The 12919-nt window shown below is 35.4% G+C and overlaps 2 protein-coding genes and 1 pseudogene across 5 annotated transcripts; 1 reads left to right on the forward strand and 2 right to left on the reverse strand.

Moving 5' to 3' along the window:
- On the reverse strand, positions 1424-3792 carry LOC104721519 (cell division cycle 20.2, cofactor of APC complex). Its single transcript, XM_010439520.2, has 5 exons — positions 3436-3792; positions 2899-3177; positions 2516-2785; positions 1844-2425; positions 1424-1745 (listed from the first exon to the last, which is right to left on the reverse strand). The coding sequence occupies exons 1-5, from the start codon at positions 3502-3504 to the stop codon at positions 1602-1604; spliced, it is 1344 nt and encodes a 447-aa protein (XP_010437822.1). The 5' UTR covers positions 3505-3792; the 3' UTR covers positions 1424-1601.
- LOC104727602 lies at positions 5131-7372 on the reverse strand (annotated as a pseudogene).
- Positions 9643-12905, forward strand: LOC104721520 (homeobox protein ATH1-like). 4 transcript variants are annotated; one of them, XM_010439523.2, is made up of 8 exons: positions 9665-9725; positions 9915-9970; positions 10062-10176; positions 10351-10544; positions 10893-11767; positions 11838-12181; positions 12279-12339; positions 12575-12905. In XM_010439523.2, exons 5-8 carry the CDS (start codon positions 10910-10912, stop codon positions 12740-12742), a joined length of 1431 nt encoding a protein of 476 aa, XP_010437825.1. In that variant the 5' UTR covers positions 9665-9725; positions 9915-9970; positions 10062-10176; positions 10351-10544; positions 10893-10909; the 3' UTR covers positions 12743-12905. The 4 variants fall into 4 exon arrangements, with proteins under 4 accessions (XP_010437823.1, XP_010437824.1, XP_010437825.1 ...); XM_019232592.1 differs by having other exon boundaries at positions 10093-10176; XM_010439521.2 differs by having other exon boundaries at positions 9643-9970.

The following is a 12919-nucleotide window of genomic DNA, read 5'->3' on the forward strand; positions in this document are numbered from 1 at the left end:
TAAAAAAAAAAAAAAAAAATCTAAACTTATTTATACACTCTTTCATTTTTTGGACTATATGGAATAAATAAATAGAGGATGTTTTCTCCCAAAAAAAACAAAAAATACTGGCTAAATTATCTGATTTGATTTAGAGTTATTAAAAACCAAATTGGTAAATAAGTTTGTATGTATATAATTTGTACTGTAGATAGTATTTGATTGATTAAAATGTTGACCACAAAAACCATCTATAATATATATATCTAATTATTATACTTTCAAAAATTACATATTATAGATTTGGCTGGAGATAAAAAAAATACACTCGTGAATGCATACATCATGGATAATTTTGCTATAGCAGCCAAGCAGGAGTTGTGGTGAATTAGTACAAGGCACGGCATATTGACTGTGACATCAGTGGATATTGATTTCAAACTTATCACAACGCTGTTATTATTATGTAATGTTATTATGTTACAGTATCTAGGCCTTGTAATTTTTTGTCGTTGGGTTTATGTTCTAGATTTTTTTTGTTGGTATCACAACTTGCGAACAGAAGTTTTTAGAGATATTTTTCAGTTTTTATTTGGGAAAACAATTAAAAGAACCTAGCGGTATGCAGTATTTGAGTTTTTGGATTTGCATTGTTGTGTTTGTAAGGTATTGAGTCTATTAAGTATCAACACTGATATCTGAGCTTAAAGGTAATTATGAGAATTCTGATAATAACAATGGCAATAATTAGATCCATGACAATGTTATATATGTCAAGAAAATTGCAGAGGATTGTTCAATTTCCTTACTAGCTATATATAATCTTGGAAACTAGTGGCCGGCCAACGTTAGTCAGTCGATGATCACAACTTATCAAACTCTATATAGTTCAAGTGCTAATTGATTAAGATTCAGCAACTAAGGCATTCCAACATTTTCAGACTCTCAGACACTAGTTGGATATACACAAGATGAATAGACCAAAACAATTAAGGATCCTTTTTTGCGGTTTGCACGATGCAAAGACTCACTTGTCACACAAATCTTGTGAGAACAAAACCAAAAACTATGCAATTCCTCTGTTTCTGGAATAACCTTGTGCTGGTTAGATTTCTAAGCAACAAGAGTTATCATTAAGATTTCGCTTTGTCAGAAGGTTGTCCTCAAAAAGAACCCCAAAAGTTACTACGAAAAATCAAATAGAAGATCAACAAAAACTTAAGAAGTTTTCTTCTTTGTTAAAAAGAGATATACCTTCAAAGCTTTCTCCTAGTTTCAGAAACAAAACTGCATCTCTGTGTATACTAAAAACCTAAAGCAAAGCCTAACTACAAGCAAAAAAATAGTATCGCTCTTTCGGGAATTAAGTCTGGAGTTGGCATAACCATCAGACCCTCGAAACAATTTACAAAGTGAGAATGTACAAGGTACTAAAACATATTGAGAGTATAAAATCATAATCTTTCTATTCAAATTTCAATATATACAAGTAATCTTTATATACAAACTCAATCTCTATTTGTCAATACAGTTCACAAAGAATGAATCCTTTAGTAATAAAAAAATAGTTTCTTTTTTATGTTAACTATCAATGGGTTTCCTTGTTGTGTTTAGTCACAGCTTCAACGAATACGATTCACGTGAGAAAATGGCTCGGAAACTGCTTTTGGAGCAGCTTTTTTGGCGGTCTCTGGTACTCCAAACACATTCCAGAACCTCAGAGTCTCGTCTCCTGCTGCTGAAGCTACGGTACAACCATCTGGACTCTGTAGGAAACATAACAAAGAACACAAGTGTTTTAGGACTAATGACTTCAAAGACTCAAGAGTACTTTCACCACCTAAAAAAAAATTGATCAAGTTACCTGAGCCATATATAGGACTCTTGATGTATGACCGGTGAGCTCAGCCATTTTCACCATGGATGGGTACTTCCAAAGTGTAAGCTGATTCTGTGTAAACCCATGTGAACTAAGCAACTCTCTTTCATTCTTGCTCCATAACAACGAACAAACTTGGGAACCAGTGTCTACTGAATTCAGGCAAGCCCCGGTGTGAGTATTCCAGAACTTGATGGTCCTGTCTCCTCCACCACCACCAGTTGCAAGCAAATTCGCTTGGAAAGGGCACCACGCAAGAGCTTTCACAGCAGATGTATGTTCCTCAAGCCTGTGCAGCCATTGTGTGGTTGAGTTTGAGGAGGCGACAGAACGATCCCAAATGTGTACCACATTGTCGTTGCCACCACTCGCTAGTTGCTGTCCAGATCCTGACCACTTAAGACCACAAACCTCTTGAGTGTGACCTCGGTAAGTTTCCACAATGGGTGATCTGATCCTCACATCATTGTTGATGATAAGTCCATCCATTCCTCCAGTAGTCAGGATGTGATTGTTCCATGCCAATGATCCTACTCTTGACTGGTGACCACCCTTCAATGTTCTCAGCTGCAGAAATATGATAAACACATCAGAGTAAGACACGACAAACATCGAAACAATATTATTAACAAAAGAGAAAGGGAATTTGGTAGTTACTTGACGGTTTGAAGCGGAATCCCAGAGCTGGACTTCAGAGTTGTTGAGTCCAACTGCAACATGACGACCATCAGGCGCCCAGTTGATGCTTGTGACAGGTCCTTTCTCTTCATCAACGGTGACAAGCTCGGATGTAGAACCGGTGGAAGCATCCCACAAGTAAACAGTGTGGCCCAAGGCTATGGCTAGAACATTAGCACTGCCCCAGTCGAGCAAGTTGAGGTAGAAGTCATCCACAATGTCAGGTGCATCCAATGTTCTCTCAGAAGTCTAGTATTACAACAGAAAAGTAAGTTAAAAACAAGAGATCAATACAACTCCAAAAGCAGCAACAAGTAGGTGGGGACTTTAAGGATCAAAACACAATAAATACAGTTACATACCTGAGGAATGTATCTGCGAGGCTTCACGGATTTAGGTTGCTGGTGAAGAGAAGCAGAGTGGTTGGTGGGAAGAAGATCTACAGGAGCTTGGGGTTTGTTTCTGAAGGCGAGGATGCGAGTGTGGTTGAGGTTCATGGTCTCAGCCAACTGCTTCCTGTAGGCCTCTTTGGATGGTGAACTAACCGCTGCTGATTGATCCTTACCTTTTCTACATTCCATAAGAGCGTAGTGTGCATAATCGAAATCCATTGCTGATCTGTTGGGTATGAACCTGTCCAGCTGGTGGAAGATTACATAATCAAATCAGTACAATTCAATCAATACCACAAATCGAATTCTAAGCAAGAACAAATCAATTATAGAGAATCCAAGATTATTTCTTATGACAAAACCAGAAACAGTGTCAATCAACAATTCGTTCATCTATGATCTAAATTCAAAGGGGGAAAGACCTAAATCATAATGGCAGAACCGGTATCATTCAGATAACGGAGTCGATGATTCTGAATGAATGAAGAGGTAAGAGCATAAACTTACGTTTTCCTTGGAACTTTTCCTGGGGAGGAAGTCTTCTTGAAGTGGGCACCGATTCAAACCTGTATCCATATTATCACCAAACAAACAAACACAAAAGACAAATAATCCAATAACAAATTGAAACACACACAAAAGCGATGGGGATTATACGAAACGAAACGGATTAGAAGATCTAAGTTGAAAGATTAAACGAGCGATTAGATATAAAGACGAATCAAATTAAAGCCTGCAGAGATGGGAAGCGTTAGTAAATTCGGAGCAGCGAGAGAGCAGAGCGCGAGAGAGAGAGAGAGAGAGAGCAGAGCGAAGAGTTGTTGTTCTTCGCAGATGATGAGTGATTGAGAAAGTTAGAAACTTGGGGTTATTTATATATAAAAAGGCAGTGGAGGAAAGAGTCTCTCAATTTAGGGTTTTTTGACGGACTCTGATTTCTGTAATGGGTATGTCGGCAACGGCTATATTTCTGTGAGAGAGACAGCTTTTGTTAAGTAATAAATCAATTTTTTCTTTTGGTCAAACCCAAATTTTTAATATATTTTCAAAGGTAAAATATCAAAAAAAAAAAGTCACCAATTTAGTAAAAGTAGTGAAAAATATGAAAATTCACCAAATGCATATATCCTACTATATTAAACGAGAAATACATTTATAAAAATAACATTAAAAGTGTAAAAAATTATATTAGAATGCTATTAGAAATAGTAAAAAAAATAGTTAGGATCCTTAAAGATAATTAAAACAATTTAACTAGGATAAAAAAAAATTAGTGTACTAAAAATAAGATATTAAGAAATATCCATTCAATTAAACAGCTAAGATTTCTACAGATTTTTTTGGCAATAATTTCTGCAGCAATAATCTGATTGTAAGTAGGTCGGGATGAATTGCTAATAAAAAATAACAAAATAACACAAAAAACTATTTCAAATTTAATTTAAATAAAATGTTCAGTCCACCATTTAACATGGTTAATACCTAGTTTAAATTATTTTTAAGGCATATTTGAACACAATTCATATATAATTTAATGAAAATTTCGTTCTACATACAAAATATTTGAATGTATAACCAACCCACACATCGTTTTGACCTCCCTCTATTGACGTATTTGTTACTCTTCTTGTGGGATTTAAGGTATGAACTTGTGGCCTCTATTACCCACCATAGAAGAGATTCCTCAATGGGGCATTACACCACAAATGCTCGACAAAAAAAAAAATGCTCCACAAATGCTCGACAAAAAAAAAATGGTCCATGGCTGAGGTTTGATGACGAGTTTGTGACCGACATAGAGACAAAGGCGGTGGTGGATGATCAATCTTATGTCATTTTCTACTAGCAAGTCGCGGATAGCTTTTGACCAAGGAGATGGAAGATGTTGTATTACCCGATGATGAGTTTTTTTATAGACGTTATGGCAATATTGGATAAGACAAACAATCAAGGATCTTTTTTGCGGTTTGCACGATGGCAAAGACTCACTTGTCACAAATCTTGTGAGGTTGCAAAACCAAAAAAACTATGCAATTCCGCTGTTTCTATGCAACAATAGATATCATAAGGTTTGCTTTTAGCTTTTTAATGCAAATAATCAAAGATCAACAAAACTTAAAGCTTTCTTCTTGGTTCAAAAGAGATATATATCCCTTCAATGCTTTCTACTATAGTTTCAGAAACAAACAACTGCATCTCTGTCTATACTAAAACCTTAAGCAAAGCCTAAACTAAGAAAACACTCCTAGTAACTAAATTAGAAACCTAACACTAATAAATCAACTGCATAACCTGCCTGCTAGTCATGGCTCCGATACAAGCTTCCAAATCTTAACCGTTTGATCGTTACTGGCTGAGGCAAGCAACCGGCTTTCCTTCTGCATTGGTTTTCAATAAACAGTCTCCAGTCAGTACAATGCAAATATCGAAATCAGAGTCTATAGCAAGCAAAGACACATGGTTCAGGTACATGCGCATTAAGAAGGAAAGCAACTTACATCAGGTGCCCATTGGACTGAATTTATATCCGTAGTATGTGCCTTCTCCTTCTTAAGCAAAAGTTTGTATGCAGGTTCAACAACCTGGCACATTAATGATGATCACCATTTCAATTTGGCTGTAGCACAAGGTATGTAAAAAAAATTGATAGAGAAAACACGTGCTTTGGTTTCTAGTGCTATGATACAACGGTGACAGAAACGAATGCCAAGAAGATAAACCAGACAAGATTTGGTTGAAGATATGTCAACATGATCATAAAAGAGGTCTTTAGGTAAAAAAAAAGGGAGAAGTGCATACAGAGTCACTGTCGCTGTCCACAAATAACTGTATAGTATCATCCCCAATAATACCGTCCCTGTAAGGGTATCATCAGATCTCATTAAAAACTAAACTTATATATCTATTTATCCACAAGTGTCTCTGAAAATAAGCATACGCACGAATTAAGTTGGAATGGTTTTACCCAAGGGATTTAATAAGGACTTTTAAACTGTTTCTTTCAAATGCCTCAAAAGAAACCAAAGTGAGAAGATCTATACCTTGACCAGTGAACTGAGTATATGGCACGATCGTGAAAACCAGAGAGTGTACAAAGATGGGTCCTGCAAAAAAATTCCAAACAGGGTAGATATTCAATTAGCTACAAGTTGGAACATGAGTTCTCTTGCATATTCAACTGTAAAAGTTCACACAATCCTAATGTTGTCAGAACAGGTAACAGAGATGAAAATTATATCCTATGAGAAACTATATATGAGGAGAAGATTCACCAACCTACAAGTGACCATCCTGTCCCCAGCAGCATTAAAGGATATAACCCATACGGTAGAGGAATGGCCACTGAGTGACGATTAAAGGCAACAATATGTTAGAAATAGGAAAAGTTTTGAACATGTTAGAATGAAGAAGAGGCAAATAGAGGATATACTTTTTAGATTCACTTAAGGTTTGGACACAATTATAATCACCATATTCATCCTCACACCACCAAACCTGTTCAATCAAAACACAAGCATTGCCGTTAAATGCTTATAAGTGTATATGACGACAGAACGTTTTAAAAGCTCCAACGTTCTGTTTACCTTAATTGTGTTATCATAACTGCAAGAGAACAAAAGATCCATAGTGGGATGCCACTGGACCATCTTAACATCTTCTGAATGACCTAATAACACTGCGACACAATAACATTCATCCTCCGGTTGTATCTCCCAAATGCAGACAGACTTGTCTCTGCCACATGTTGCAAGCAACGAACCAGATGCATTCCATGATACACTTTTGACTTCACTTTCATGTACCTGCATTCCGCAAGCTCAAGAAATCAAGATCAAGGAATGAAATCCCCTAAGGCAATATACTATATGTCAAAAGCTAATTGATTTCATAACTTGTCATGCAAGCATATACTCTTCTTCATGCCCTAGTTAATTATAAGTAACCAAACGTGCTATATATTTCACAACCTAATAACCAACAATAAACACTTTGAAGAAAAATAGGTTGAGTAGTCAACAAGGAGCAGTACCTGTAAAACGGTAACGGATACACACTCGGAGTCGGTAGCAGAGTTTTCCCAAACGCAAGTTTTGCCATCGAAACTTGCAGTGGCCAATAACTTCCCAGACGGTGACCAAGCGCACGATTTCACAGTTCTGTGTGCGTGCCTTCCAAAACTGCCTGGACCAATCACCAAGCTTCATTATCATTAGTGACCTTTTTTTATCTAACTTGCAAACAAATACACATGATCAAATTCGTAAGAAAGAAGAAAAACCTTGCAGGACCTTGAACGAGAGAGCGAGCTCTGTTCCCAGATTCGTACGGTCTTATCGGCGCTGCAGGAGGCAAGAACACCGGCGGCGGCGGGATTCCAGGCGACGTTCCAAACACATTCAGTATGACCTTCAAGCTTCTGAACCTCCACTAACTCCAATTTCATCTCTGAACTCGATAGCTTGATCAAGGAAGCCTAATCAATTTCGTCAAAAATCTAATATAACTCAATTTCGTCGATACGGATCACAAAAAAAAGTAAGTCTAGTTAATATAGCATATGGTTAAAGTCTAATTTCAATTTAACTTTTACTATACACACCCTCTCAAAGTATTTAATTAAAATATTACCAAAAAAAAAAAAGAGTATGATCTATAAAATATTTGGAAGATATGAAAAAAATATGGAATGATTGAGTTGGTTTCGGAAGAAATATTCTCATTTTTTAAAACCTAATTTGTAAATTACCTTTTTTTTTTTTGGTTGAATGTGTTAAATTTATCAAACCAAAAAACCTTTTTACAACGTCTGTAACCTGAAGCTAAACGTATGTAACCTGAAGATGTTACGTTTCTTTCGGTCATGTTATTTCGAGTTTACCCGATGAAAACGAATCCTTGTGTTGAACATATGTGATTTTTAGATTTTGTTGATAGATTGATCCCGGCCCATAACAAAATTCAAAGGAAAAAAAAAACAATTTTGATGGTTTTGGATCTACTTCAGACTTCTGAGTGAGAGAGCTAGGTCATGCGTATCCCGTCGTCGTGAGTGCTTAAGATTGGTTAGTGTTGAAATAAGGTGTCTCTTAGAGTCGAATCACTCTAATTATACACACTTTTTGTCGTAAGATTTGATTTATAGTAGTAAAAGTTAATGTAAGTTGATTAACGCCCTCGTGTTCTATATTTTTCAAGTCCCAAAACATAATCATTATTCTTTTTTTTTGTCGGTACATAATCATTATTCTTAAGTCGATGAACTTGTATTACTATAAGCAAAGCATAAAGTTAAATAAGAATATAGGATAATTTGAAACATACAAATAGTTAAGCTAGGTGACTTCGAAAAGTATACGACTTCAGATTAAAACTGTTCTAAGTCTATATATGGTGATTAGTCATTTGCTGGTGCTTGAGTCGATAAGCTCCATGTAGAAAGCCTTACAAGTCCTTGTTTGGACTATTAGACCAAAAAAACAAAGTAACTTTTTATTTTGCCTAGGACCCAAAAGTTATGAGCACGGGTCTAATAGTCTAACATTAGTATCTGTTATTGATTATGATCGTAGGCGTCATACAAAGCATTCCAGCATCAGTAGTCGGTAGGACAGTTCCTACTTCCAAGTGTTGTTAATATTATTCTGCTATTAAATTTTAAACTCTTGATTATTATAGAATTTTAAACAGCCAATGATAACTATATAAATATACTGGTATCAGATAAATAATTATCGATTATATTTTAAAAAATGGTGACGAACAACGGAACAAGTATATAATTATTTGTCCTTAACGAACCACAATAACTGTGTCTCCAAATCAATATCCCATTTTGGTTAGAGTGGGCATACAAGATACTTGTCCTTTACCTTGTTTTGTCTCATTGTTAAAGGCAAGTACCATTAACAAAATACCCGTTTTTAACAAACTAAGTATACATATCTAATATTTAGTAGGGTTACATAGAAAATGTATCTAGATATTATTGGTTTTTGCCTTAAGCCCACTCTGATACTTAAATTTGCTTTGTTATTTACCATCTCGTCGGGGGACATGCTAGCTGGAACATCTCTGCCAGAGCTTTATCCTCAAGTTAAAACATTAGATTTTGGGTCTTCTCCTTTTGGTTGTAAATACAGCCATCCTTTTAAAAAAAAAAAATAAGGAGAGCATAATTTCTCAGGTATGCATATCTATTATAGTCTACGAGTAAATAGAGTTCAGTTCATCATCATTAGCCATGATAATAAGACGTAACATATAACGACACATTGAACCAAAAGAGAGAGAAGAAAAAAAAAAGATTTGATAAGAAAGGAACAATCAAAGAAAAGGCCAAACAAATTGATTGATATTTTTTGTAAAGCTTACGTAAAACTTTATATATAAAAAAAAAAAAAAAAAACGTAAATGGATATAAGATTTGATCGCACAACACAAAGACACGAGTGGTGAGAAAAGAAAGAAGAAAAAGAAAGAACCCAAATGGATCACACATCTCATCAATTCTCCTTAAATGGCTAAAAAAGATCTCACCCCTTCTTTACTTTTTTTCCCTCTTTCTGATTTGTGATAATTGAAACCAGCACAAGAAGACAACCCTATTTTCTTATCATATAATTTTTTTTTTTAAATCAAATATATATAATGTACTTTTTTAAATTTTATTTTTGTCTATGCACATATACATGCATATATATAAAGACATGTAAATAGTAAAATGTAGGGTCTCTTCCCAAATTTAAAGCCTGCAACAGAAATGAGTGCACTTCTCTGTAGTAAACAGTAACACATCGGTCTTCTTCATGTCTTTGGATTTCTTTTTTGGATTTGGATTCGGTTTCAGCCATATATTTTTTTCTTTTTATTTCTTGAGATAAAAAAATACATGAGCTTCATCTCTTTCTTTATGAACAACGTTTTAAATAAATGTAATTCTAAGAATACAAGTTATAGTATAAGATTTCTTTCTTTTTTTTTTTTAGGTCGGAAGATCTAAAAGATATGAAAATGGATTCGTGTCATAAACAGAGGGAGCTCCGTACGTGTCTTGGCCCTCCTTCTTTTCAACTTCTTTCTTCAATTTTTAAATAATTTAATATATATATATTTTTTTGGTTTTGTTTGTTTAGTGATAAAATGTTGCCTATATGTTTGGTCTAGTGCTCTGAGTCTTTTAGTGAGGCAGATGATGATGATGAAGATTCTGGGTTTCTTCTTCTTCTTCTTCATGAAACTGTAATAAAAGTAAGTAAGATGTAAATCAAAAGTTTTTTTTGTATTATTTGCGTTCTCATGCAAAAGAGATTAATCAGAGAGACCCACTTTTCTCTTTTTCAGTTTTGGTTGCATCATTTGTTTTTTTACCCTTTAACTTATATATATTATTGTTGATTTTTTCTCCTTTTTGGTTCTCTTTAGGAGCATATAGTGAACCTGCGGAATGAAAGAAAGTACACTGTTCTTTCACTGAGAAAGAAGAGAAATAAAACACTTTCTTCTTCCTCAGTTTTTAACACACATTTTGGAAATTTTGATGTAATAACAATTCTGTTTGGAACGTTTTGTTGTCTGAGATCTTCCCAAGGGTTCTATCAGAAGAAGAAGGATAAAAGGCAAGTTCAACACTTTTATGTTCTTCGGACATTTGTAGTAATCTAAAGCTTTCTTTTTTACCTTATTACTACTACTAGTTCACTGTTTTTCACAGGTATATTATTATTGGTCTGTGTATCATTGCGCCTAGTTTACTGCTTTCATTAACTCATGCTTCCGTTTCACATTATTATTAACCTATTAGATATTTTTTTTAATGAATTATTTAATGACATAGTAATGTTCTCTGTCTCTTGCAGCATTTTTACATTTAGTACTATTCTCTCCAAAGATTTGGTTTCTCAGATCTTCTGAAAACACTGTTGTCTGAGTCTTTATTAAATATACTTGTCTTCTTGTTAACGCAGTTTCATTGAAACCCCAAATGGACAACGACAACGCTTTTAGTTCTCTGAATAATGTCATGGCCAACCAAAACCCTCTTCTCATGGATTTTATACCTTCAAGAGAAGATTCAACTTCATTTTCATCAATGCTTCCATGGAACTCCATCAGATCAGATCCTCTACAAATGGGTGGCTTTGATATCTTCAATTCTATGCTGACTAACAAATACTTGTCATCATCTTCTTCACGATCTTTTGATGTTCAAGAAAACCGCAATGTCGAAAGCTTTGAGGTCATGGCACCTCCTCCTCCTCCTCCTCATCCTCAACTTCATCATTTGGATCATTTAAGACCTTATGATGATGCCTCAAACAACATGTGGGGTTTTGAAGGAAATAGTGAGTTTCAGACATACACAAGTGTTGTTGGTCCAAGTGAACCAATGATGTCTACATTTGGTGAAGAAGATTTCCCGTTTCTGATTTCGAATAAAAGAAACAGTGAGCTTTCGTTGAGTCTTGCCACAGATGTTTCTGATGAATGCTCGGAGATAAGTCTTTGTGCTGCTACTAGATTAGCCTCAGAGCAAGCTTCTTGCAGCAGCAAAGACATCTCTAATAACGTTGTCACTCAAAGTTTCTCTCAACTTATATGTGGTTCAAAGTACCTTCACTCTGTTCAAGAAATACTATCTCACTTCGCCACATACTCGCTCGATTATTCATCTCGAGGAGCCGAGTCAGGAGCTGCTAATTCAGCCTTTACCTCACGTTTTGAGAATCTAACTGAGTTTCTTGATGATGATTCTAATAACTCGGAGGCAGGTTTGGGATCTACATATCAAAGAAGAGCATTAGAAGCACAGAAAACACAGCTCCTTGATCTTCTACAAATGGTATTATATATTCACATTTGTAAATCACTTAAGAAATGTTTTTGATTTGAGTTGATGTGTTCTTCTTCAGGTGGATGATAGATATAGCCATTGCGTAGACGAGATTCATACGGTTGTATCAGCGTTCCACGCTGCAACCGAGTTAGATCCGCAGTTACACACACGGTTTGCCCTCCAAACCATCTCTTACCTATACAAGAGCCTGAGAGAGAGAATCTGCAAGAAGATACTCGCCATGGGATCTGTACTGGAAAGAGGCAAGGACAAGTCTCAAGAAAACTCTATCTTCCACCAGCATTGCCTTCTTCAGCAGCTGAAACGAAAGAACCATCAGATTTGGAGACCGCAGAGAGGTTTGCCTGAGAAATCAGTCTCGGTTCTACGGACTTGGATGTTCCAAAACTTCCTTCACCCGTAACTATCCTTACTCTTACTTAACCCTACTTCTTATGTAGACATTGTGTTAACTCGATTTTTAAAAGTAAAGTTAATTATGTTTTATTGATTGCAGTTACCCAAAAGATTCGGAGAAACATCTTCTAGCTATACGAAGTGGCTTGACAAGAAGTCAGGTAACGTCTCATCTTTGTTTCTTATGGACTTACTAGTGTCTTAAAAACTGGTATGGGTTGAGATTAAGGCTAGGAAAATCTCAAACTTGTCTCTTGAACTTCAAATGAGACTAGATTATTTATTCTTGAATTCACAATAATGTTACTAAAGTCCTAGGATTGTAGTTGCACACATGGTTTGTTACTCAAGTCAAAGTGGGCAAAGAAATAAGTCTTTTGTTGTGTGTGATTTAAGGTATCAAACTGGTTTATAAATGCGCGGGTTAGGCTATGGAAACCGATGATAGAAGAGATGTATGCTGAAATGAACAAGAGGAAGCTCAATAACAGTCACCTTCAACCAAACGGAGCAACTCTTCGAATGCCAAAGTCTGTTATGATGAGCCAAGCAATGCACAAATAAGTCAACAATTGTGTTAGGCAATTTGCTACTACTATATATGATTGCCCAAAATCTATAGCAGTTACTACTATCATTACTTATGTTATAATTGTATATACAACTTTTATTATGTTGTGTTTTAAACTTTTTAATCAATAACTCATCACCATTTTTCCTTTTTGGATTAATCGTTATCAT

This window comes from Camelina sativa, chromosome 11 (genome assembly GCF_000633955.1).
Source record: "Camelina sativa cultivar DH55 chromosome 11, Cs, whole genome shotgun sequence".
Taxonomy (NCBI): Eukaryota; Viridiplantae; Streptophyta; class Magnoliopsida; order Brassicales; family Brassicaceae; genus Camelina; species Camelina sativa.